This window comes from Balaenoptera musculus, chromosome 6 (genome assembly GCF_009873245.2).
Source record: "Balaenoptera musculus isolate JJ_BM4_2016_0621 chromosome 6, mBalMus1.pri.v3, whole genome shotgun sequence".
Lineage (NCBI taxonomy): Eukaryota > Metazoa > Chordata > Mammalia > Artiodactyla > Balaenopteridae > Balaenoptera > Balaenoptera musculus.
The window spans coordinates 92,549,190-92,575,682 of NC_045790.1; the positions used below are offsets into that span (position 1 = coordinate 92,549,190).

Genomic DNA, 26,493 nt, shown 5'->3' on the forward strand with positions numbered 1-26,493 from the left:
GCATTTCACAAAAATAGTTACTTCTGCAACAGTCAAACATGCAAATGTAAACTCTGACCATAGGCCACCTGTAGTTAGGTTTTTATTTTTATTGAGTTTTTAAAAGAAGTAAAGTGTTTACTGGTGGGTAATACCAAGAAAGGAAGACATACCAGTTGGGAGTAATAGGTGGAGACCGAGACGGTAGACTCTTGGTTTCTAATTGTTCCACTGATAAAGATCTCTGCATGGCCGGGTTCCAGACCATCCCTCCAATCACTTTTTTGCAATACTGGTTATTTACAGACCTGAAAAACCAGATGTAGGTTCACTTTCAACACTGACATATTCAATGAGAAAGAAGTGACAGCATAAGTGAAACAGGTCTACACACACTCCCTCCCTGACGCATAACTGGTTAACACCTTGATGACCCCAGCAGAGGTTACCAGGAGTGGAGGTACACGGGTCAGAAGAGATTCCTTTCTGTCTTAGCTTTTCCTTATGTTATTTCTTCTCTTCGGGTGAAAAAATATTTTCTTGTCCTTACTATTTCAAGCAACAAAACTGCTTTCAGAATATAACCAAGCCTTACCAGATAGAAGGAATTTCAGGATTAACATTGAAATACAGTTCAAGTAACTTCAAGGAATTCTCACTTTACTCACACTGGCATGAGTACAAACATTAACCATCCTTCCCAGTGTTCTCTGTCTTCCTAGCTGGCAGAGACCGTCACTGTAAATCACTCCGAACTCTTTAAGAGCAGACCTGAGGAAATATGCTTAGACAGCAGAGTTTTAGGCCATGTTCTCTGAATGTGCCACCCTAAAGGTTACTTTCAAATTTTATTTATACCTAGAGAAGTTAAATCTCAGCTCTCTAGACCCCTCAGAGAATGAATTATTTGAGAGGATGGAGTTTGAAGCCAGTTTCGGGGAAACTGAGTTCTGGCATTTCTAAATTTTAAACAATGTTTTAATGTCTCATTAAAACATTCCATGCAATTCCTTGCAGCCTAAAACCAGCAACCCAACAAAAAACAGGACAAAAAACCCCAAAAGAACATAGGTAACACGAAGCACACCCTCTAGAATATCAATGTACTAATTTTCAGTGAGAAATACGGTTGTCACCCTGATCAAAACGCTCACAGCAGCGTCACCACGAGAATCTACATCACAAACCAAATTACCGTTGATTGAGAGCACAGCATCGGAATGAGGGGAGCAAGCTGGATGATTCAAAGGTTTAATGTAGCAGCTCCCCAAAGTATGCGTCACAGGTTATTAATAGGTACTCTTTGGAAAAAGAAGTGTTCCATTGTCCCATAAGCTTGGAAAATACCGAACAAGTTTCTTTTACATGGAGGCTTTCAGAGGGCCCAATATGCAAATGTATAACGGTATCTCTAGGGGTTGGGCAAATCACGTAACCTAAGCCTCAGTTTCTCCATCTATGAAATGGAGAGAATGAGGGATGAGATTTGCCAGTATGCTGAAGCTGGTATTGGTGGTCAAGAACTGCTGACCTGTGGCCACTGAGCCACCCACCATGTCCCAAGTGATCCCTAGTGGCAGATTAAAAATGGCTGCAAGTTCTCTGACTCTTGAACCCAGGCTGGCCTGTGACTGCTTTGACCAAGAGTAGCTGTGCCAGGTATGGGCCCAGCCTTTAAGATGACCGGCCACCTCTGCCTTAGGCTCTTGCAGTCTTGAGCCTCTGTGTAAGAAATCCAACTACCCTGTGAGAGGCCCTGAGAACACACAGAGAGGGCAGGGGTCCAGATGAGTCCAGCCTTCTAATCTTCCATCAAGGCACCCGGTGTGGGAGAGAAGTGGTCCCGGACCCTCAGCCCAGCCCGGCCACCAGCTGCATCTCACTGAGAAACCCTAGTCTACATACTGCATGGAGAGGACCATCCGGCCACACCCTTCCCGAATGCCTGACCCACAAGATCTTGAGAGATAATAAAATGGTTACTGCTTTAAGCCACCAAAACAGGGGTAGTTTTTTCTGCCACAATGGAGAACCAAAAAAAAAAAAAAATCCTCCGTGTTGTCTGCACTTTACAGATGAAGAAACTGAAGAAGCAAATTAAATTAAAACTGATGTAGATCAGATTTGAACCCAGCCTTCCGTAAGAGAGTCCAAGCGTTTAGTTGCTCTCAATGCCACTTCTCAGCTCACCAAGAGGATTAAGTCCAACTAAAGTAAATGCTACATTCCAACAAGTTATGTTTACGGCATGTTCAGAAATAGAGCTATTGAATGTGTAAAAATACTGGACAGTATTAGAAGCCAAAAACTTGGAAAATATCTTTGCTCTTGGTTCATCAGAAGCTTAGAGAGAGCATTTAGCACCATAAATATCAATACTATCACTGATACTAACAGACATTTACTACTTATTCAATTGAGAAAGCTATCCACTGATTACCATGTAATAGGAAAGTCACTGGAATAGTCTGATACAGTCCCACATATCAGATAATGGCTCAGACAGGGGCACCATTTTTAGTAAGAGCCACATCAATTAAAATAAAAATCACAAAAATAACTTTTCCAACCAATTCAGAAAATAATTTGATATGGAATTTCTGCTACATCTTATATTTAAAAGGCAAGTATTTATAATACATCTTGTATTCTACATCTCAGAATAAAAACATATACAAAAATATAAACTGCATGAGAATACACTGTAATCTGAAAGTTTGAAATTTATAGATTTATTTTCTAGTCATTATTTTGAATATCATTCCTACGGATAATAGCACACATGGAATTGCTGTAAGAATTAAACATATAAAAAAAAAAGAATGAAGTATAATGAAGTATGTGCATGGAACAAAGTAAGCACTCAGTAATCGTCAACTATATAATTATTACTGTTACTATCTTGTGATTGCTGGATGTAGTATATGCCAAAGTCACCTGACTCTGGAAATCTTTATTTCTGCTCATTCATTATTATAGAGCATCTTATGGAATTAATGTTCAGTGGGAGAGGCTGTCTTAATGGCACCAAGATGACCCTGAGTCACAGCCTTGTGCTTCCCTGGGTGTGACATGACAGAGCTGTTCCAATGCTGGCTGCTTGGGGGGCTCTGAGTGTTAAGAGTTGAGCAGGCAGAAGCGAGTGACAGGAATAGGAGAAGTGCCTGCGTGTGTGGAAAGACACACTGCGGCCCCAGCAGACTTTCACCCATGGTTCTAGATCCACCAGCAGCTCTGGCCCCAGGGCCTGGGGCCCCTGGGCAAAGACGTCCCTCCCCCGAGGATGTTTACTCCCCAGGGGTGACCAGGACATGTTTATTTCTCAGCGTAGCATGGAGACTGTCCCTAAAGCATACTCACTTTTTGGGGTTCCTAGAGCCCAGAGTCCAGTACTGAGACAGAACATTCTTTTCCTGAGGTAGTAGCTTCTTTGCCTGAAAGAATGTATGGTGCTCGACACAGGATTTCCATAAGTTTTTGCAAGATCGGTAATTTAACATGTTGAAGGCCACTATGTGTTCCCTGGATTCAGTCTGGGAGGAAAAACACAGTAGAGATTTCATCTACACAGATGTAGGAGCAGGGTCTCAAGCATTTTATGCCCACATCGGTGGTTATCAAGTAAGAGATGATGGACAGCAGAAAACTGGTTTCAAAATTCCTTAGGCCACAAAAACAGGGTTCTAAGAATATTCAACAGCAGGATTTGTTAACCATCTTTATGAACGTGGTAATAAAGATGACCAGAGTCTACTCTTTATCATCATCTGTGGTCTTTCATGAATGCTTTCATTTCACACCTGCCTACATTTCTAGGTCGGATATATTTGGAGCATCCAGATAAGGGCTGTCTGATACATTCCTTTCAAAATTTAGCTCTGGGAAAAATCTCTCCCCTGAAGAAATCATCTTTCACCTATCAAATGACAGGAATCTTATAATGCTTTGGGTTTCTCTATTTGCTTTCCACAAAGAGAGTTAGATCTAGTGCTTGCTTATAATAATCATTTTGATCATTTGCTCTATCTCCATTCTACCTGAGTTCAGGTTTTCTGTTCTCATGTTAAATTACCATCCTGTACATTTTTACGGCACCTTGAATTTTGCATCTGGGGCTCGGGAGACCCAGATTCTAGTCCTAGTTTTCTCTGAGCTTTAGTGCTCTCAGTCCTAAGAGTTCATTGTGATGTGGAGCCATTTTAGGTACATGTTATCTCTGGAAAATTGGGAAATGACGTAGTGACAGTAAGTGAAAAATATGCAGCCTAACAAGACAGAGTGTGGTGTCGTGGGAAGAGCGGGCATCTCAGATTCGTAACGACCGGTTCAAATTCCAGCTCCTCCACTTCACTAGCTGTGGGTTCTCTCACCTCTAAGTTGCTCTTTTCCATGTGGAAAACCAAACTGAGTTATCTGGAGAGCTGTGGACTCCTCCTATGAGACATATACTCAAGGCCACCGTGCATTTTAAACACATCAAGGGGAGGAACTGACCTTGCTGACTTTTCTTGCTACTCTGCAGTGGGCTCGGCCAGGTGCTTTGACCAATGGCACTTCTATCTAAATCTGATGATTCCCTGAGAACTGGGCATTGTTGCGTTCCTGTAAACAAGGTAACTCAGACTAGAGGAGGTTAAGTAACCCGCCCAACCGGTGAGTGGAAGAGCTAGGATCCGAACCCAATGTCTCTGACTCCAAAGCAAGTGACTTCCTCAGCCAGATAAGCAGAGTGAATTACACAGAAAACTGCGGGGCCCTCCGGACTCTGAGGCCCACTTTCTTTCCACCGTTTGCAATGCTCTTTCTTCCCTGTTAACACGTACGACAAATTCCTTCACCTGCTGAAGGACTAAGAGCTGAATTGGCTAAAAACACAAGAACCAAAGCAAGCATAGGTACAACTCACCTGTTTTCGTCGCTGATGTATAAAGAATTTTTTCCTTTTGAAAGAAATTTTTAGAATGTTCACCCTGCAAAAAAAGTAGAACACAACACAAAAGCAGCACATCAGGGAGCAGCCAGGTCGCAGCTGGCGCCTCTTGGCGTGTGTTCTCTAGTCCACGATCGTGATGGCTGGGGGCTCTCGGCTTCCTAGACTTTGCTTCGGCGCAGAAAGGATGGCGGCCCCATCACTTCGGCCAAACACTAAGTAGCTGACTGAAGCTGAGTATCACATCCGGGCCCCTGGTTTATGATGTAGCTCTTAAATAACAAGGACCATGGGCAATGCGCTCTCTTTGCTGTCGGCTGCTTTTGTGATACTGCAGCTCCGCGAGAGCTGGTGCATACCTGGGGAAGACAGCTGAGGGCAGTGTGGAGCAGCAGAAGGAGGACAGACAGACCTGGGTCTGCATCCCAGCTGCTTCGCAAACTTAACAGCCGTGTGTCAAGTAGCCTCTCTCTTGTTTGCATAGTAACACAATTATAGCCACCATTAACAGCCTTTTTTATACTTAAAGCTTTACAAGCAGCCCCTCTACTAAGCCTTGCAGTAGTCCTGAAAAGTACGTATCATTATACCCAGCTTTCAGATGAGGAAACTGAGGCTGGGAGACAGCGCTTAAGTGCTCAAGATCATTCAAACCAGGAATGCTTGGAGCCAGGATCTGAGCTTGTGCTCTTAAGTCCTCCACCGTGGAGCCTTCTGAACAGTGGGGACAGCACTGTCTTTCTCAGATTTGTGAGGATTCAAGTCTGCTGGACCCCCTCTGAGTTTTTAGACCAGAACTGGGCACTTGATAAAACTTCAATTAGTAACTAAGGAACTGCCCTGAAAATACAGCTCCTGCCCAGAGGAAGTTCTCTGAATCCTGGCTAATGTGCCGCCCAGGAAGGATTCCTTAACTCCAAAACCTGCCTTGTGTTGTTTTATCCAGGTTTCACACGGTATCCCAAACCATAGGGTGACTGGGGAAGAAGGGGATGCTGATAAAAACCAAACCAATTTTCCCAAGTACTGAATCTGGATTAATTGTACAGGTCAGAGGTAAAAACTTGGCAGAAAGTCTCTGTCCCTTCTTTAGAAATAAAAGTTTAAAATTAGAGTTATCATTACTTTTGTTCAGCGTATTTTTAAAGCATGATTCAGAAAATAATTAGAACCGGTTTGCACTTACCAAGGATAGAAACTTGTGCAAATATATTTTCGGTACACAGCGATGCCCACGGAAGCAATTCCAATCATTAGATCTAAATTGTGCAGATCCTGTAAGAAGGAAGATCTCAGATTCACAGCGTGTTACTGTCATGCTTATGCCCTCTGGTAACTCAAGCACCCACGCTTTTATAAATAGCACTACATATAAGCTCCAAAAGGAAAATTACAGAAAACAGGCAAAAATCTCCTCTTAACAGATACTTAAGATCCAAGTACTTAGCACCAAATTCTTCTAAGGTGAAAATACATTGCCTGACAGCAACACCTGGGTTCTGCCAGTTTACAAAGTTACCACCAGGCAAGCTCATTCATTCCACAGAATCATAGAAATGAACATTTGCCTTTACATTTTCAACAATTAGTATCAGACACCATATTAAAATCAGAAAAGCCTCGTGCCCCACACAGCTTTAAACAAATCTCAACTCCCATCACTGAAGAGGCTTTAGCTATTAATATGAAGTGTAGAACTGCTGATTCTAAACCCAATGAAAAATAAAATATGGCTTATAAGTCCAATATAGTCAACATTTATTAAGAGCCCATGTGCTAGGCATTGCCATAGATAATGAAGATAATAAAAGGAAGATACAGCGACTACAAGATGTTTTAAATCCATTTGAGAATGAAAATTTTAAAATAAACAGTTCCTTCCCTTGAGTCACCTATATCCCTATTTACCCAATCAGATACTCGTAATTTTAAAGAAGGGGCAGAGTTACCACTGGATGTGAACCTTAGGTTTGCCACTTACTAGCTGTGTTGGTTTGGGCTACTGGCCTCAGTTTTTCCTTTTGTACAATAAGGATTGTCGAACCCACCTCTAAGAGTTTTATCAAGCTGAACTTAGAGAATATAAGAACGTATTGGCATGCGGTAGGTATAAAAAACGTTCATCCCCTTCACCTCTCAAGAGACAGTGGGACAAATCATTTATGAACAGTGATGTGAACATGGGGAGTTGGAGAAACTGGCCGAAGAAAACACTGCTGATACTGTTGTGGAAAGTCCAGAGAGTAATCACTATTGGGCACCCAACTGAAATCACATGCTTAAAGCAAAACCAAACTGGCAAATTGAAAACCAGGGTTGCATTAAACATGATACTTGGGATCAGAATATAGGGAAGTATTAAGCAGGTGGGACAGAAAATTAGCACACAAAATAAAAATCAAGTGCAGAATAAGGAAATAAATGAATGCTTTGGGTGGGCCAGTGACGTGGGTCTCAAATCTCCTGGTTCTGTGGTCATCACGGTAGCATGGACAGTTACTGTTCGCTAAATTCCCGTGCGCATCTCCAAACCTCCCAGCTTGTGGAGCAGGACGGTATGATTAGTCTTGGCTGACGAACAACGAGCAGAAGTGATGAGTCCCCTCCGGGCCGAATCATTTAAGAGCTGGTGTGCAGCCCTCCAACTTCCTCTTCCCTTGGGACAAGCATGAGGCCACATGTGAAGATGGTGAAGCCACCAGACAGAAGCAGCCTAGGCTGCCAAATCACTGCATGGAGGAGGGCTGCCCTGGAGAGCCACCAGGACCCATATAGCCTTTGAACTACTGAGAAATAAGTTCTGTGATATCAAGTTATTGATTTTCAGGGGGTTTTGGTTGATGCAGCATAGCCAAGGGTAACCCAACTCCCTCTGATACCACGGGGGTGTCAGGCAGACAGGTAATCAACTGGCCTCAGGACCTTCATGAGATCGTGGGGGTGGGGGGAGCACAGATCAACTCAGGCAGATGTAAAGCCCACTTCACCACTGAAGAAAGGGCTCCACAACATTCTACCAGACAAAACAGTATTTGCAAGTGGAATAAAAATTAAGTCAAGTCCCAAAGTTGATGTTTTGTAAGATCCGTATCTTTTTCCTACTTTATTACCTATGTTATATCCTGTACACTGCACAGTTAGGGGACTGAAGTAAGGCAAAAGAAATGAAAGTGTTTCTATGAATTGCAAAAATATTATTTAAATGTAAACTTTGGTAATTTACTCAACTTCCCTGAGCCTCAGTTTTCTCACCTGTAAAATGGGGTGATTAGAACACATTTCCCAAGGTTGCTATAAACTTTAAATGAGACCTTATGGTCACATATGAAAGCATCTGGAACAATGGCTAGTATGGACTAGGTGTTCAACCAATATTTGCTTCCTCTGGACATGATGTGGGCCAATTACAGGGAGAAAATGTAAAGGTCAGATGCCAATTAGACAGTGCTGGGGTCACACACTGAAGCCATTACTTGTGCTACATGACCTTTGATAAGTCCCTGAGTATCAGTTTCCCCATCTATAAAATGGAGGTAATGACAACACTTACCTCATGGCATTTTACAGTGGGAAATAAATAAGCTACTGTGTCTGGCAGTTAGAAACGGCTCAGCAGATGATAGATATTAATCAATTTTACTTAAAAAGTCACAACCAATTCAAAATACTTGATTTTCATAATCATGCCATCATAATAGAAAACTATCATATTTGAGTACATAATTAGCTCTAATTTGAGCAGCACTGAGATTAAACAGTAGAAACCCTGGCTCATTAAAGAGCCACTTGGAAAATGGAACTCTATACATTTTTCACCTCTTTAACCATGAGATGGTCTTACAAAAATTACTTGTTTCTAACCCCTGTGACCCCCCCCAAAAGTAAAAAGTCTTCAAGTATGACAGCAAACATGAAAAAAACCAAGTGGATAAATAACCAGCAAAACTCAATATTACTTTATAAACCTTTCAGGTATCTTTAAAAAAAAAAAAAAAGGTCTTTTTATTATACTGGAAAAGAGATAGTTTCAAAGAAGCTTTCAGATGTTCAGAAATTAAAATTAAAATAACTTTTGAACTACATCATGCTGAGGGTACCTACCCTAGCACTGTGCAGCTCCACTCCATAGAAGTCGAGGGTCCGTGCTATGTTGATAAAGCAAGATTCCGCTTCTGATTGTTTTAGCCCACTACAAAGGCAGAGAGAAGATGCAGAGTTCACCCAGTAAACACAATATTAACTCTGATTTTTAAAATTAATACAAATCTAAAAATATTGATACCATTACTATAAGGTTATTAAATGCCTTATGTTATTCATCTTAAACAATCAAACCCCAAATGCTAGTAAACCACATTTTTCTTCTTTTCCACTGAATATGACTTCATCTAGCCCCCTCGTTCCTCTATTAAAAAATACCTCACATTTAGTAGGTTCTCAATATTCAGAGATAAAGACTGTCACCTTCTGGAATTCCCACCCTACCTTTTCCAAGTCCCTAAATTAGTACGTGCTCTTTAGGTCTTTCTGCCTTTATCTATCCTTTTAGCAGCAGCCTCAAACTTCCAAACGTCACTGTACTATTTTAGGATTCTGGCTCCTGCCTGGACAGCAGTTCTGGGAGAGGATTGGCAGTGCCTTTTTGAAGGGACACTGGTTGCTTAGGCCTTTGTTTCTATGGCCTTCCTGAGAATGTAAGGTCCCTTGAGACCTGGCCTTCTCGGTCAGGGTGGCCCTTATTTGACCTGGACTGAATGGAGTCACTGCAGCTTTAAGTGAAAGGAGGCAAGGGAAGAGGAGGCCAGAATCGGGCGAATCTGCTGGAGTGGAGGCTTGGCCCGAGGCAGCTGAGGAAGGCTGGTGCTCCCTTCTGGAAGGAAGGTGGTTTCCCCAACTGAACCCAGAGAGGACGGGGATTCACCCAGCCTGTCAGCACCTATGTCTGTCTGCCTGTCTATTCAAAACCACCTGAAGGAACGGCTCGTTTCATTAAATATGGGAAACTGTTAAAAGGTTTGCCTGGTAGGGTCAATCTGTGGGGCAGTCAGATTTAAAATGGGCATTTCCTTCAGGAACTAACGGATTTCAATGACATCCTGAAAAAGAACGCAGCAAATTATCCTGAACTCTCATAGGATTTCACACTTCACAGAAATGCTAGTTATGCCAGATATATTTGCCATCATAAGAGCTCAAAGGTTCACAAACCCCCGACATCTTGAAAGAAGATTCATAAGCAAAAGCAAGAGAAGACAACATCAAACCCAAGGGGACACGAGGTCTGACAGTGCCCGACCTGAGTTCCCAAAGTAGGTCACCCGCCCCTCCTCTCACCTGTGCTGCTCATGGAGCGCCTCCACCTTTGCTAAAAAGTCCTCATTCTGATTCGGTATGAACTGACTATCAGAAAGATAGCCCGGAGGATGAATGGAAGAATCACGGTCTCCAAAATGAGCTATCAAGACAGAATGAGGGGAAAGCACCTTTTCAATGCGGTTTGTATTTACAAGCATCTGTAGCATCACAAGAAAAACATCCATTGGAAACACTCTCCCAAGAAGTTCTGCTCCCACGTGAACCTGAGCTTCTCATTAGCTCCAGAGTCCACACTTATCACCTGATCCCTGCAGGCTAAGTACTGCCGTGCACGCTCCAGCCGGAGCCTGTCTTCCTAAGGCGCCACCAGGAGGAAAGGGGGAGCCTGTCCCAATCTAGGTTCTATTCTAATCCCACACCTGTTCCATACTCTGTGGCCAGCACAGCATTGGCGCTCATACCCCTGGCTAAAGAAAAACAAGAGAAACCACTCAGAAAAATGTCCTGCTCTACATGGCAGGCACTGTGCAGGCTCTCTGTAGTATTCCAAGGTTGTTATAACACTGGACCAACCTGCTCTAAAAGATGGGTGTGGGCAGAAGAGACCACTGTCTGCATCTTGATCTACTTCCCTGGCATTCAGGGAAATGTGGAAGAAAGGAAACCAAGGAGGTGTGCAGAGGCCACGGGGGTGGGATGGGAATGGGTGAGGCTGAAGAGTCTGAGCCCTGGCACAGCTGAGGGCACGGTTCTTAGGAAGAAGGAACATTCTTACAGGAGTCGGAAGATAGGGAGACCGATGCTGGCGCTGTCACGGAAATCATGCTGGGGACCTGCAGCTGCAGAGGGAAGAGGAAGGGGGGCCTCACAGAGGGACTCCCAGGCTGGTCTTTCGGCCAAATGGCACTTCTCTTTTGAGATCTGTGACTGCCATCTGCAGACAAGATTCACTGCTGTCTTGCTGTGACAGGTATTCTTGAGAGTTGTGCAGTGCCCACCCTGTACAAGTGCACACAGAAGCCCTGAGAACTCAAACCATCTGGTTATCTGGACTCTTGAAGAGACTGGGAAAAAGGACCCTGTGTGGGCAGCCAAGGATCTGGCTGGTGGAACCGAAGGACACTTGCTTCCCTTCTCCAAGACTGTCCTCCCACCTGCTACAAAAATAGGAGTGAGGAAGACTATTCTAGCTCTGATGGGCACTTAATCTAGTATTCTGTTTTCTTGACAAACAAAAAACCCTATTTCATCTTTTTCTTAAAAATATCAAACTTGATATTTCCAAAGGTTTTAATAAATTCTTTTTGCAGCTGGCTTCAATGTCAGGAGGCTTCTAAGGACTCATGATTATTTGAGTAGCCATTCAACAGAGAAGATTTCTAAATCAAATGATTCCTTCTCTGTCTCAAGGGCAGGGTTGGGGAAATCTTGGTCATGCTTTATAGTCAGTCCCAGAAGGGAAGGAGAGGAGTGAGGTAGTTGCTTAGGTGAATTTCATCCCAAAGTTGAAAAGTCAGATGCAAGGGTATCTTTCTTTACATCTACTCAGCCTGGGGCTCACCCTCCTCAACTGCCATCACACACAAGGGCTGCTCTTTGAGATCTGTGCTGTAATGAAGGGATCTGTGTCCTCCTTACACTGTTCCTTGAGGGCTGGGAGTGGGTCAGACTCATCTTTCGGGCCTTGTGCCCAGGCATGGCACATAGTAGCTGCTCGGGTGCTTGGAACTCACCTGTAGAGAGGCTACTGCAAAGTTCAGTTTTGGAAGGGGAAAAGGGCAGAAAGCCAAGTGACCTACACATACAGACTTGGTCATGGGTGGACCACAGGCCATGGAGGCCAGCCAGCCAAATGTGGCTAAGCTGTGAACAGGAGTGTCAAGGCTATATGAGGTAAGCACAAGTGTGGCTTACAGGTGAGTTTGTGCATGGTGAAGTGTACCACAATGCATTTACAGGAAGTAATTTAGATGTCCCGACACTGGGTCCCCAGTGAAGAAAGCCCGAGAAAGCCTTAGAATCACCTCATCCAAACTCTGCATGTTGCAGGAGAAGAAACTTGAGGTCCGGAGATGAGAAGGGACCTACCCCTATCACAGAGCTATTTTTCAGCAGTCAAGACCAGAATCTGGCTAGCACTCCCACCATCCTACCAGCCTGCCTGCCACGCCTGCGGGCTACTGCTGGCCATTTGCAGATGCCAGTGGTCATGTCCCCAGACGGCAACCAAATGCTGCAAATGACTTTCTTGAGCCTCAAGGCAGAGTCCTATTAAATTTTACACTGTTGGTTGCATCAGCTCATGGAGATCTTCTTGGATCTTGACTTGGTCATCCATCATATGAAGGAACAGTCCTAACCCCTGTGCCTTTCTGCAAACATGAAACAGCAAGGTTCTCTTTTTAGTCAAGTCACTGACAAATGTCTGAACTTAACACAAGACCACCAGTGAACCTCCCTGTAGTGTGGTTTTCCCTTGAAATCTTAGTCGGCTACTCTGCAATGAGCTGTGTTAACCACTAGGGGGAAACAAAGTTAAACAGTCTTTGGAAACCATCTGCAAAGCACAGGGCGGTTTCCACGTTGTATTCAACGACCAATGACATCATCCCACTAGATGCTCTTGATAACCTAGTGACAGGCCTTAACTTTTATCCCCATTAAACAGATAAGGAAATGGAGACTCAAGGAAGGAACCTGCCCACTGCTGCTCAGGCTGGTAACTTGGAGCCTAGACCCTGATCACAGCCCATCTTCTTTATCTACTTACGACACGCCCTAAACTCCAGAGTAACATGCTTTTCTGTTTGTGGGGAAGCAACACATGAGAAAGCTAATTATAGCAGAAAGAAAAGGAAATAAACACTTATGTGGGAAATACCTTGTCTTTTAAGTCCCATACATTCTTCTGGCTAATATTTTATATTTTGCAGGAGAGAGTGTATGTCTCAGGTACTCAAATGTATGGCATATCAAGCTGTTCTGTTGGGAAAGCCCTTATTTGCTATTCATCTAACTCCAACTTGATCTTGGAGGCTCTTCTTAAGGGGTCATCACTAGGAAGCTTTTCTACACTACCTCCCCCTGCACCCTCCTTCCCCCTCCAAGGAGAACAAAGTGCATCCTCTGTGCTCATCCTCACTGCCAGCATCAGTTGGTCCATATCTGCCTGCCCACCAGGCTGCAGACCCTTTGCAGAGAGCAGCTGTGCTCTATCTGTGCAACCTGAGGCTACTGCGGAATCCACACGTGGCAGATGCTCAGAGGCCATTATAGAACAAATATGTATTTTCAAAAACTTCATTCCTGGGGACTTCCCTGGTGGCGCAGTGATTAAGAATCCGCCTGCCAATGCAGGGGACACGGGTTCGATCCCTGGTGTGGGAAGATCCCACATGCTGCGGAGCAACTAAGTCCATGTGCCACAACTACTGAGCCTGCATGCCACAACTACTGAAGCCCACACGCCTAGAGCCTGTGCTCCGCAACAAAGAGAAGCCACTTCAATAAAAAGCCTGCGCACCGCAACGAAAAGTAGCCCCCACTCGCCACAACCAGAGAAAGCCCGCGCACAGCAACAAAAGACCCAACGCAGCCAAAAAAAAATTAAAAAAAAAACAACTTCATTCTTGGGACTTCCTTGATGGCACAGTGGTTAAGAATCTGCCTGCCAATGCAGGGGACACGGGTTCGAGCCCTGGTCTGGGAAGATCCCACATGCCGCGGAGCAACTAAGCCCGCGAGCCACAACTACTGAAGCCCGCGAGCCTAGAGCCCGTGCTCTGCAACAAGAGAAGCCACCGCAATGAGAAGCCCGCGCACCGCAACGAAGAGTAGCCCCCGCTCGCCGCAACTAGAGAAAGCCCCCGCGCAGCAATGAAGACTCAACACAGCCAAAAATAACTAATAAATAAATAAATTTATTTTTAAAAAACCCTTCATTCTTTGACCCTCATAGACCCTTGACAGGCCACCAGCAATCTTCCACCATCAAGTGCTTTCAGGTTCTTTACCCTCAGATCACTTTACTTTTTATCTGGTAAGAAAATGTGCTTTGTTTTGGCTTCACTGGCTACTGTTAGGCTTGTCTTCATATCAGATGTCCCTCTGGGACAATGTGGCAAGCCATATCAGATAAAATTTAGGCTTACTCTTTTTTTTTCTTTTTTTTTTTACTTTCTGGCCACGCCCTGTGGCATGTGGGCTCTTAGTTCCCTGACCATGGATCGAACCACCGCCCCCTGCATTGGAAGCACGGCGTCTTAACCACTGGACCACCAGGGAAGTCCCTAGGCTTAATCTTTGATCCAGCTATTTCATATCCAAGAATTAATCTTATAGAAATATATGCACAGAAGTATGGAAAAATGTGTGTAGGTATATATTTGAGGGTGGAGGAATAAGAAACTTCTACTTAAAACTGTTCGCCTGACAACCTATGATATTATTAGCATGATAGTCACGCTCATGTTTCTACTGCAGCTAGTCTGGACTTTTTAGGTGCTCATAACTTCCTTTAGCCCCCATTCTATCAGTCCTTTGCAGAGGGAAACCTGACTACTGAAGCTTAGGAATTTTATCTGGTACTCTAAATAGAGTTTGTTTACAATAGGCTGTTCCTTGACAGCTTTCTTCTGGGCACAAAATACAGTACGAGTTAAACAACACTTGCCATGAGCGAGGCATATTCTAAGAGCTTTAAGTATATTTCATCTTCACTCAACCCTATGATTAGATATTATTATCACCTCCACTTGACAGATGAAGCTGAGGCCTGAAGAGGCTCAAGGTCAGGTAGGTACAGGTGGAAGAGACAAGAGCCAGGTACTGTGGCTTCAGCCTGTGCTCTCACTGACTCAGTTAACAGCGATGGTCCACTCAAGAGTTTCTACTTTTCACCTTCAGAGGTGATACTTGAACCAAGCAGTCATATTCCAAGTTATCATAATCACCATCATCACCTCCATCTTACATGTGAAAACACTGAGATTCAGAGAGGTAACACCATGGTAGAAGCAGATGGAGAGCCAGATTTAAATGGAGTTTGCATCTAAAGCTATGTCCTTTCTAGTGTTCCTGCCCTTCAAACCTGAAGCTTTAGATGTGAGCGCCAAACTTGCTCTGAGATGTGGGAAAACTCACTCTCCTCAGCTGATCAGCCTGGCAGAGATGGAGTCCCCTGGGTCCAGTGACTACTAAGAATACAGCTGACTGGTGACCGTGCCATTTCCTATACGGATGCGACACGGCCGGGTCTGTTCCAGATGTATCATAGGGAGAGGGGAACTTTCAGATCCACCCAAGCTCGTCACTGTGCCATCTCTTCGGAGTCTCCCACTGGGGAGAAGGAGATGTAGGTTGTACGGGGAGATGAACACTGGGTCTTGTCTTGCTAGTGAGCAGGGCCACTGCTAAAGGTCTCTCTCCTACTTGCTGGTGTCATGCGGCCACCTTGCCCTTCACCTCTCCCACGTCTGTTCTTTGCTCCTGGGGAACAGGCAGCCTTAAGGCCACATCAGGAATCCCTGTCAGCATTCTCTTGCTATTTTGCCTCTTCTGAGACCAAAGCAGAGGGAGGAGCTCAGCCAGTGCCTGCCAAGGCCCGTCCATCCTGCTCTCTTAACTGCCCACCATGCAGTCGGCCAAGAGGGGAACAAGCCCAGGTGGCGTGGGGCTCACAGGAAGTCTCGAGCAGCTCTGCACGAGTTCTAGTTGGTTACCGCGCTGGCCTCACACAGCTAGTTAACTATAAAGCGATTATTTAACCTTCCATCTGGCTATGCACCCTGTTCTCGTACACATCCGGCATCTACCACGGGGCCTCACGTGGAACATATTCTAATAATGTTTTGGTGACTGAAGAAGTGGATTCTTACTTCAGCTTAAACAGGCCTTGATGGAAAAGTCCATCTGGACTTTCCATCCCACACGGCAGCCACTAGCCACACAGAGCTATTGAGCCCTTGAAATGTGGCTAGTTCAAGTTGAGATGGGCTGCAAGTGTAAAATCCGGACTGGTTTTCAAAGACTTAGTATGAAAAAAATGTAAAATATCAAAATTTCTACATGGATTACATACTAAAATAATATTTTAGATATATTACTACGATGTATTTCATTTTACTTTAACATGGCTACCAGAAAGCTTAAAGTTACACATGAAGCTCCCAGTGTATTTCTATTGGGCAGTGCTGCTCCAGGCCAATACATAAGCCGTCGCTCTACTGAAGCTAAAAATAAACTCCTAGGATCCCAGCAGAGTTTCAGAGTAGCAGCACCAAGCAAGGAGCAGGAGTGACCTCCAGCAAATTCCTGAACCTGTCCGGGTCTTAGTTTCTACATCTATAAGAAGTGACTGGTAGAAGTATTTGCCCCACCGGGATTTTGTTATAGAGTCAAATCCAGTTGTGAGTGAAGGCTCTGGAAAACGTAACGTGTGATAGGTATCTTCTGTTGTCTGGGCTCCCCTGGGAGGAAACCCCACTTTCCCTAATCCAACATCCCTGAGCTGGAGGAGAGCCTAAGTCAGGATGAAAGTGGAAATATCTGGACAGCCAGAGATATGCTGCCCAACAGGATTCCTGGGGAAGGGGGGGGTGGGGAAGGGACTCGGTCAAACAGGAGAGGCCAGTGAGTTTCTTAATATACCAGTCAGAACAAGCTGTCCATCTGCGAAATGCTCCTTTGTGACTTACACTGTACTGCATAGGATGCTAGAACCACCGCTGAGTTAAGAGGGCAGGTTAACCTGTCAGAAGAAAAACATATTAGGAAAGTCACCAGAACCCACGACAGCCCAAAACACTCACTGATTATGGGTAACACATGTCTTTTTCTTGGATTAACCATTAAAAAAAAAATCACGAATAATAACAAAGAATTTTAGGATACTCAATCTCAAAAAGTAAAGATAAAAGTAACACACTAAAGAGTCTTTGAAATTAAAAGAGAATTTTTCCATGTTTAAAATAATATATATTAATACAAATACCATGAGGCTAAAGGTTTAATGTTGGCCAGGGTTTGGCTGGTCAAGAAAGGTCAGGCTCATATCACTAAGAGAAAAAGTGAGAAAAGTATACTCTTAGATCAATGGGCAGGCAGCCTTTGTCTCTTTCTGGTAAAGACGTGAGACTTCTCATAGGGCTAAGTGAATTCCTGAGCTCTGCTGACTCTGATTCTTGATTACCCGCTTTCTAGAAGGATGACATCCTCTTAGAAGGGAAAAACAGAAAAGTATTCTGAATTTTAAAACTCCTGTGAGTTTTGAATTACTTAATTAGTTACAATGACTTATGATTCCTAAATCTATTCACCCTCCTGAAACTTCCCATCTAGAGGGAATGGTCTGCTACCCCTCAGTTTTCCTGTCATCCACTAGAAATCCATGAACCCAAGGTTGGACTTGTTTTCCTTCTTTCCTCTTCAGCTCACTGCCCTCCCAAACACCCTGTTTCAGCCAATGACGCCATCTCTGTCATATTCCAAATCATCTTGGTTGCTTCCTTCTCTCCATTCAGCTACGGATTTCACGGTCTGCCTAGGAGCTCAGCCAGCAGATCTGGGGCAGGAATCACTGCCAGGTGGAGGAACACATGAATAGAAGCAGGAGTGAGGGCTCGCAGGGTTGGGGGGGACACAGATTTTAAAAGCATTCTTCCCAGCAACCTTGTGGAAAGTGGAGAAAACATGCAGTTTCCATGGCAGCCCATGAAGTTCCCAAGATATGAGTCACCCCCACCTCTCTGACTAATCTGGTTGGCTCACCAGAGTTTCCTTTCTGTTCAGCTGTGCTGTCTGCTGGTCCTGAAGCTGCATATAAATATGAAGGTAGCCTTCCCTATCTGAGGGGCCCCATCTTTCAAGTAACCATGTGTTCCTGCTGGAACTTCTAAATGCAGATATGTCTAGGAATGCTTGCTATAGATTCGATCATCTGGAGACTCAGAGAGCCCAAAGGAAGAGCAAACATCAGCATTCACTTTCCTACCAAGATGGGCTTCAATGAGATCTAAGCTGGTGCCCTTGCTACAGGAAGAGCAGGTGAATGGGATTCAGGGAAAAGCTTAGGAGAGTGGCTAAGGGGGTTCAGTCTAGATGGGAGAAACAATCCTATGAGTAAGTCAGGAAGAACAACATTTCCAAAGAATGGTGTAAATAACAAACTAAAGAACACCACGTTCTTTGACAGATTTCTTCCTTACTCTCCAGGCTTTAGGGTCTCCATCTGTCAGACAAGATCACCTATCTTTTCAGGAAGGAGGGGATGAACAAGACCTTTCAAACCCGGGAGAAACACTAACTAGATCCACTGAGTCTGTCAAGAGATCTACGGCTACTAAGGGCTGGATGCCACCCTGACAGCCCCCCACCCCCAGAGAGACGAGGGCCGCCTGCAGGCCTGACAAGGATGTCAGGGATCTAAGCCAGGACGTGGCCCTCAGCAGGTTTCTACTGATTCACACAAAACAAGGGGTATAAGAAAAAATGAAGACGACCAATTTCTAATACTTGGAGAGCTAGACTGGAAGCTCCCGAGGTAGGGGTAGTGGGCCGGGCCTCACTGGACCAGCACAGTCAGTGCCCATCTCGTAACACGTGCTATTTGCAAAATATGTGTGGAGAAAACAGGTCAGTGTGTAGAAAAGAAAGACACAACTAGTTCTATCACCACAGAAGGCAGCCTGGACCCAGGACAGGGGTGGGTAATCTCAACCTAGAGTTACCCTGAAATATAAGAAGGCTGCCTCAGGAAAGCCCCTCATCCTCTTCCAGCCTTCTGTATGGATTCTGTTCCTGCCAAATCCCTCCTGCTTAAAACCCTCAACAGCGCTCCTCTGCCTGGTGGATCCAAGACGCAGTTCTCTGTCTGACAGGAAGAGCCCTCTCTCTCTCTCTGTTCTGCTGTAGGCCCCCAGCATGTGGTCTCCAACTGGGACTGGGCGGGGGGAGGCGATGTCCTCTCTGCCCAGTGAGATTTAACTCCTCACTTCTCCACCAACCCCAACTCATCACAGCAATCCACACTCTTCACAAAGCTCACACCGGCATCTCCTTCTCCTAAAACCTATGATGGCTGTGGTCTCCACCGCCCATATTGGTCCCAACTGCTTCACGAGCTCCTGTCTCATTTCCCCGACCAGACTGCAAGGTCCCTCATGGAAGCACAGTGGAGGCTTCTGAAGACCCTCCTCAGTAGAAGGAAAGAGGGGGTGGGGAGGATGGGAGTAAGACGTGGCTGTTCCCACCCGTTTACCTGCTGCAGTGCCTCCTGTAAGTCAAGAAAAAACTCTGGATTTGGAGAAGGTGGCTCAGGGACCACTGACTTGGAATTTCTCCTCCCCTCCTGGGCCTCTCAGATACTTGGCAGCCATGGAGATGGTCCTGATGCACAAGAAGTGCTGAAGCACGGACGGATGCTCCTGTCTTCCAGCCAAGTTCCCCAGAGAGAAAAAGAGCCACCTCTGGGTACTAAGGGGCTCAGAGGGGACCTAAATTGGGCTTGATTTGCCTTCCTGGATGAAGCCTGTTTTACATTCGGGATCTCTCCTTCCCTCCCTTTAAAGTTTCTCAGGTCTTTACCAGAAAGATAACTGTACCTTCTGTAATAAAATTGAAACAACATGAAATGAGGTTTGTCAATCCTCAGCTTCTCCAAATCCAGACCAAGCTAGAAACAGATGTCCCAAGCAGGATGCTGTCTTCAACATCCATTCTTTGTTTACATTTAATTTGTTACCAGAAATGTATGCTCATTAGATTAAAACCAGGAATTTCAGTAGTCTGGGGCAACTGACAGGAAAAGAAGAATGCAAAAGTCTCATTACCTTCCTTCACAAATATCCATCTTCAGTTGTAAGAAATACAAATGCCTATGAAATAATTGTTTTCATTAATTCACAATACTCAAATTAAAATAAGCCAAAAAAAAAAATTGACGAGTCAAGGACAAGACCTGCACATGTGAAAAACAAAACACACAAAGACATATTTTTGTCTCAAGTATCAGGCGCTGTTTAGTACACTGCAAAGCCACGCCCCTTCAGTAATAATGGCTCGTGAGGCTGCCTTAGTCTCAGTGGGTAGTGGCGGGGGGCATTTCCAGCCGGCCTCCCGCCCGCACATGCTGTCTTAGGGATGGCTGAGCAAGGATGGACGGGGTGAGAGCAGCCCAAACAACCAGCTGCTGCTGCTGCCAGTGAGTGCCCCCGGCCTGGACCTTCCCAGTCAAACTCGGGGTATCTGAGAGCACCAGGACCCACAGGCAGCCCCCTGCACCCCGAGGGGCTGCTGTTCTGAACATCTGCACGCCTATGTTCCCTCTGTGTGAAGTTACTGAGAGGTGGAGCGTCTAGGAAGACACCTCCTTGGCTGGGGTGCAAACACCCAGCAGGGCTTTTTCCTGTGTCCCAGGAACTGTGGGTGCCTGAGCAAAAGCATAGACATCAGTTATCTACAGGCTGCCAGGCCTCCGGGGTGAATCCTGCACTTGTCTGTGAGTTCCCAGCAATGTCGCTTCAAAACCCGGGACTTGATTTGTGGGCAGAACTTGGTAAGTTCTTGGTTAGTCACAGGACCCTCCATCCAGGGAGCAGGAATCACAAGGCATCAACAGTGCTGTGCAGGCCGGGAAGGGCCCTGGAGACCGTTATATTTAGGGACACGGCATACATGTGACACTTGGCCTCTGGCTCCCACTCTTTGTTAAAATTAAAAGCCTGGATTCGCACGGGATAGACATTCCAGCATCTGGCCAAGATGACAAAAGGGAAAATTCTTGAAATCCAATACAGATGCAGCAGAAGTGTTCGGGGCCAGCAGAGAGAATTTCGGCAATTTAAACAAACCAGTCGCAATATTCCTTCTAATTTCTATGTTTAAAGGTTCAGGCGCCAGTGTTTTGAGACGTGAATGCATCACATGGTATTACAACCCTGTATTTGCACAGTTCTGGGCTGTGGGTAGTATTTCATAACTTATCGCCTCATTTCAACCTCATAAGAACTCTGCGGTGGGTACCGCTACTTCCATTTTTTACTGATGAGGATACGGATGTCGAATGGGTTATGTGGGGTCAGTTATGTCTTATTTCAACCTGGACACGCATGCTATGAAAAAAACCTGATTATGCTACAAATTTCTTATGCGTCTAATGACTAAAAAGCTTAGGATCCACCTCCTAACTCTGATACTACTTTGACTGTAATTATCACCAACTACTCCTACCGTGTTGAATGCCAGAGCATCAAGAGATGGTGTGACATACATTTGCTGATTCTCTCTTATTCCAAATTGGAATCTCTATCTTTTCCACCTAGGAGAACACAATTGGTCCTTTCTAGTTTGTTCCTATATTTATCCAAGCTGAAATTCAACTGGAATTAAGTGTTCTCTCCTCCTATAATGTTACTGAGAGAAAGAAGAGAAGGAACAGAATTACAGATAATCCAGTGGTAAATCTGGACTTTCACTGACAAGCCCAGCTAAGCAGAAGGTCTTCCTCGGGATGTAAAGGAGAACGGGAACCTGGAGACCCTTGTTCATCAAATGCTACTTTGTCATATATTCAGCAACGTTTCTGAGTCAACCCCAGGACATCATACACAAAGAGATCAGAATAGTGGAATGATGCCCAAACTTAGGAGACCTCCTAGGAATCCTGAGAGAGCCTGATTCTGAGACTGCCCGTATATAAAAGTCTGTTTAGAACAGGTCTAAATTTATCAGAAACAGCCACTGTGGAGGCTCATAATCAAGGAGACGGTTAGCAATTAGAATAAAGGAAGTCATTTAAAAGAGATGCTTGGTGTGCCTGACTTCAGAAATGTAACGCTCATTTCTGGAGTGGACCCCAATCCATGACCTCAACTTCAGAAAAAAGCAATAAATGCCTCCCTGCCTAGATCCTTAGTAAACAAACAGGAAAGAACAAATACCACCTCTATACTCCTCCTTTGACCCTTGAGAGCAAAATTTCTTTAAAGGGGAACTTACTTTTGCATAGGCTACAGAGCTGGGGCTTAAAAAAGATACTATGTATAATACTGTACATCAACTATACCTCAATAAAAAAAAAAGACACTAAGTGCCAGGAATATAGGCAAAACTCTCCAATAAAGTAAAAACAAAACAAAACAAAAGTTTTTTGAATGAATGGTGGAAGCCTGGCCCAGCCTACGAAGAAGATCTGGCAGTCCTGGCTGTTCCCCAGCTCTGCAGGAGCCACAGGGGTGGTTGCTGCCATGACTCCTGCGGTGTTAGGAGAAATCTGTTACTCACATCCCAGAAGGTGACAGCTATACTCTACTCCACCCTGGGGGGACCACCCATCTTACCATGGGAGGTTGAGTAGTGGGGTTGAGTGTCAGTCTGGAACTAGTAACTTTTAGGAGGGACACGGACAAACCGAATTTCATCTGGAACTTAGGTAAGAACAAAATTTAGTCTATTATTTGTCTTCAGCCAAAATCTGCCTCTTTGTGGTCTCCACCCACTGGCCGTAATGCTACCACCGAGCACATCTAATTCCCCCTTTCCCATGACAGCCCTTGGAAGATATGAAAGCAGCCTTCATTTCTCTGAGTCTTCTCCCCATCCTGACCTCCCTACCTTTCCTCAGATGTCCCTCAAGTGACAGGGAGGCTCAGCAGAAAGGAGCTTTCCTGTGGGGTATGGAAGTAGCGTCCAACGACCGAGAGGGGCCCTGGAGAAGGGCTCCTGGGTTAGGCTGGCGTGAGCGACCCCTTCACTCAGGTACTCTGGCAGCCGCAACCCTAGGGGCTCCAGCATCTCAGGGAGGACACAGGGCAATGAGGGACGACCACTGGTTTAGGCAGTGCAGGTCACACTTGGGGTGGGAACCCTTCAGTGGGTAGTAAAGTCAATTTAATGAGCCACAAGTGACATTTTAAAAGAAGAAAATAGAAAACTTAAGAGTGCTTTGCAATTACTATTGTTTCATGAAATGTCTGCTTCAGTAATTTACATACATCTGTGTAATGCATTACAAAGCAAAATATATTTTTTATTGTGGGGTTATGATTACAAAAAAAACACCACTGGTTAAAAACACACACACAAATACACACACACACACACACACACACACACACACACACACATATATAAAATCCATCATGACATTTTTTAAAGCATCCCTTGAACAGAATTTGCTATTCAGCAGTAGCCTGAATATTTCCAGTAGGGAAATCCTGGTGGGGTCATTTCAAACATATTCTCATAGATCATGTCACCACTTTGCATCCACCGGCTTATGAGTTGACCTGTTGAGTTGAGTGTCCTACACTCCCCCTTAGTCCACCAGCATGAAAAGCTGTTATGAGGAAAACTCAAGGCATCACGTGTATGTCCCGTGGTTACCCAATGAGTCATGAGGGACATCTTATACCCGCTTAAAATTTAACCTAATAGTAAACACAAGTCAGATCTCCAACGTCTTCTATTGTAGAGGGAAGAGGTGTACAAAGAAGACAAAATAGTAATAGACTAATATTTGGCCTTTAAACACATTAAAATGTGATCATGTGATTACCATTTTTTTTAAAAAAGGAAAAAACGAAAGAGCACTTTATGTCCAAGTTAATGTCTCCTCCTTGGTGATGGTCTCATGGCCACAATGGGCACAGGATAGGATTCAATAATCCTGAACATTCATTGCTTTTTTTCTGGTGGAAGAGTTTCCCTCCCTAAGAAAAACAAACGTTTCAATAATAGAAGGGCTGGCTGTTGCCCTGGGGGGAGGGGAAGGAGAGGCCCAGGCGAGCTTGCCGAGTCCATGTTCAAACAGCAACAACTTCCCTGTGCCCGCCCCTCCATTCCAAACACGGGTACCCACCCAGAAAACCCATGTGCCAGCTCAACACCAGGGCCAGGACCTGCGCCAAGCCCGGAGGGGTAAACAACTCTTGCAGCCCTCTGGCCCTTATCTGTTTCACAGATTGCCTGAACCACAGATTCACGGAGGCGGAGGAAAGACACTGACCCGGCCTCCTCTCCTTTGCAGCTCCTACCAACAGGGGATCTGATAGAAAGTTCTCAGTTCAGAGACCTCTCATTCTCCTAAAGAGCTCAATCCTAGCCCCCTCAGAGACACTGCGCTGTTTGAGAGGTAGATGACTGTTTTACAAACTTCCTGATTGCAGTAGCAGAAAATAACTGCATTCTCTGAACACAGGTGCTCAACATGCAGGGGAAGCTGGACGGAAGGGGAAGGTAGGAGGTGGTGGATGGGAGCGTGCTGGGAACGGCACCAAATCAGGAGGCTCAAGATGAAAATGAATTCGCCGATTAAAACTTCAATACATGTACCCCCCAATTTTTACTGGGATCGTAACTGTTCGTGCAGTTATACCCAAGTGAAGTATCTGGCCACAGTGATAAATTAAAGAGTACATTTTCAGTGGTTACTCATTTTTATATACTAAATAGAAAACTTAAAAAAAAATGTTATTACCTGGTTTGTTCTTGCTGCAGTGTGTTGGGATCAGGTATAAAAAATCTTACTCGAAAATGCAGGGTACAGGGGATACCTCCTACAACATTTTTGAAAAACAAATTAAATTTTCCCTTTAAAAAAGTCAATGTATGTAAGCGGCTACTCTCCCATAAGTGATGCATTTTCCACTAGACCACAGCTTTTTCCATCAATAAAAGGACTAATTTCAAAAAAGGAGTGCATAAGTTAGTTAAGTGTTCAGAAATCTCCAAGTCTACAGGAAGTAAAATATTTTTGCAACATCAGCATAAAATGAGGTATAATCTACTTCCTATTACATGTTTAACTTAGGGATGTGTTCAAACAATGCACTCCATTATCTGTGTTAGGAACTTTAAAAATCCTTAAATCAACAGATTATACAAAACTCACAAAGAAGTAATCTCTCACATATATAATGACTTCATACTTTTCAAGTGTTTTCATGTACACTCTTGAATTTAAATACCGCCATGACTATACGTAGGCTAGGCTGCTGTCGACTGCACTGTGTAACAGATTAGCCACCAGGCTTGGAGATGTGACTTGCCTTGGGTCACACAGCCAATGATAACACCAGACTTATAGCACTGAGTCTTTTGATGCTGCATTTTAAAATCATTTTTATACTGGAAAATATTTCATGCTTATAATGCAAAGTGAATTCTAAAAATGATTAATACAGTAGAGAATATTACACAGCTAATATACTCAAATATGGCTTTATGCAACAACGCCAAGAGTCCATTTGCTTGCAAGGATAAAATTAGCCCATTTCTTTTGCTGGATGTGGCAACAGAAGAAGATCAGATTGTGTTGCTAAGATCCCATACTCTTCTTCACGTCAATTTCTCTCCTCTCCATTACTCAGTACATATTCACTGGCCCTTTCCAGCACTTTCTGGCTCTGTGAAACTCAAGCTTTTCCCACCCTGCCTCCCTCACTGATCTCCTCTACATTAGTTCATTATGGGCTCCACCCTCCCTTCTCAGTAGTACCTTCTGTCTTTATCTCTGGATTGTATCAAAGACTCTAATGGTGTGTGTGCACCTATGAATGTACCTGTGTACAGGTACCTGGGTACCTGTGGGTGGTTCTGTAACTCTGGGTGCGTGTGCGGCCCTGCATGTCAGCCAGGTTTGGGGCATAAGGTGCATAAAGGGGAACAGAGAGCGTGATGTTGGAAAACCAGGTGAAGGGTGCAGTGAGGTGTGGTCCGAAAACCCACCTAACTGGGAATTAACCTACAGCACTGGGATACACTCACGTGTACGTCTGTGACACTATTTACCCATGCCTTTGCTTCCTGTGAATGGAACTGTGCTGTTGAAAAGGACTCTGTGTGTGTGTGTGTGTGTGTGTGTGTGTGTGTGTGTGTGTGTGTGTCCTTCCTATTCTGGCTCTCACACTGGGCTGAAAAAGGCCATCCTCCTTCCCCTTTCTTTCCTATAAAATGAAACGTGGGTTCCTTTGCTCTTAGCTGTCTTCTTTCACCTTTCCCTTTCTTGACCATATTTGGTGAGGACCCTTGGGGGCTGATCTGGAAGCATCTCTGCTAACTCAGAAGTCAGACAGGGAGAAGTCAGCTTACTCACGTCTCTTGGACCACCTGGAATCCAGGTACCAGATGTTACAGGTACGCTGAGGATTGGAGGAGAGAAATGGGCCACGGCACACTAATACCTAGTGTTCAACCGACATGGGAAGGTCACACCCACCTTTTAACTGCTTCCTGATGGGTTTGCTTGCTTCAAGCCATCTCTGTTGGATAAG

General features: G+C 44.6%; 1 protein-coding gene across 5 annotated transcripts in view; it reads right to left on the bottom strand.

Moving 5' to 3' along the window:
* Positions 1 to 26,493, bottom strand: part of PTPN3 (protein tyrosine phosphatase non-receptor type 3) — a 109,657-nt gene that overhangs the window by 42,552 nt on the left and 40,612 nt on the right. For 3 of the 5 annotated variants that reach the window (XM_036855182.1, XM_036855180.1, XM_036855181.1), the window contains 10 exons: positions 26,439 to 26,481; positions 24,699 to 24,777; positions 20,053 to 20,097; positions 16,921 to 16,973; positions 10,244 to 10,364; positions 9,011 to 9,098; positions 6,096 to 6,184; positions 4,886 to 4,949; positions 3,340 to 3,512; positions 153 to 287 (listed from right to left, as the gene is read on the bottom strand). In XM_036855182.1, coding sequence (XP_036711077.1) covers positions 153 to 287; positions 3,340 to 3,512; positions 4,886 to 4,949; positions 6,096 to 6,184; positions 9,011 to 9,098; positions 10,244 to 10,364; positions 16,921 to 16,973; positions 20,053 to 20,097; positions 24,699 to 24,777; positions 26,439 to 26,481 — 890 coding nt within the window. Of the gene's footprint in view, positions 1 to 152; positions 288 to 3,339; positions 3,513 to 4,885; positions 4,950 to 6,095; positions 6,185 to 9,010; positions 9,099 to 10,243; positions 10,365 to 16,920; positions 16,974 to 20,052; positions 20,098 to 24,698; positions 24,778 to 26,438; positions 26,482 to 26,493 lie in introns of those variants that run through there. The other 2 variants (XM_036855184.1, XM_036855183.1) reach the window with 2 other exon arrangements.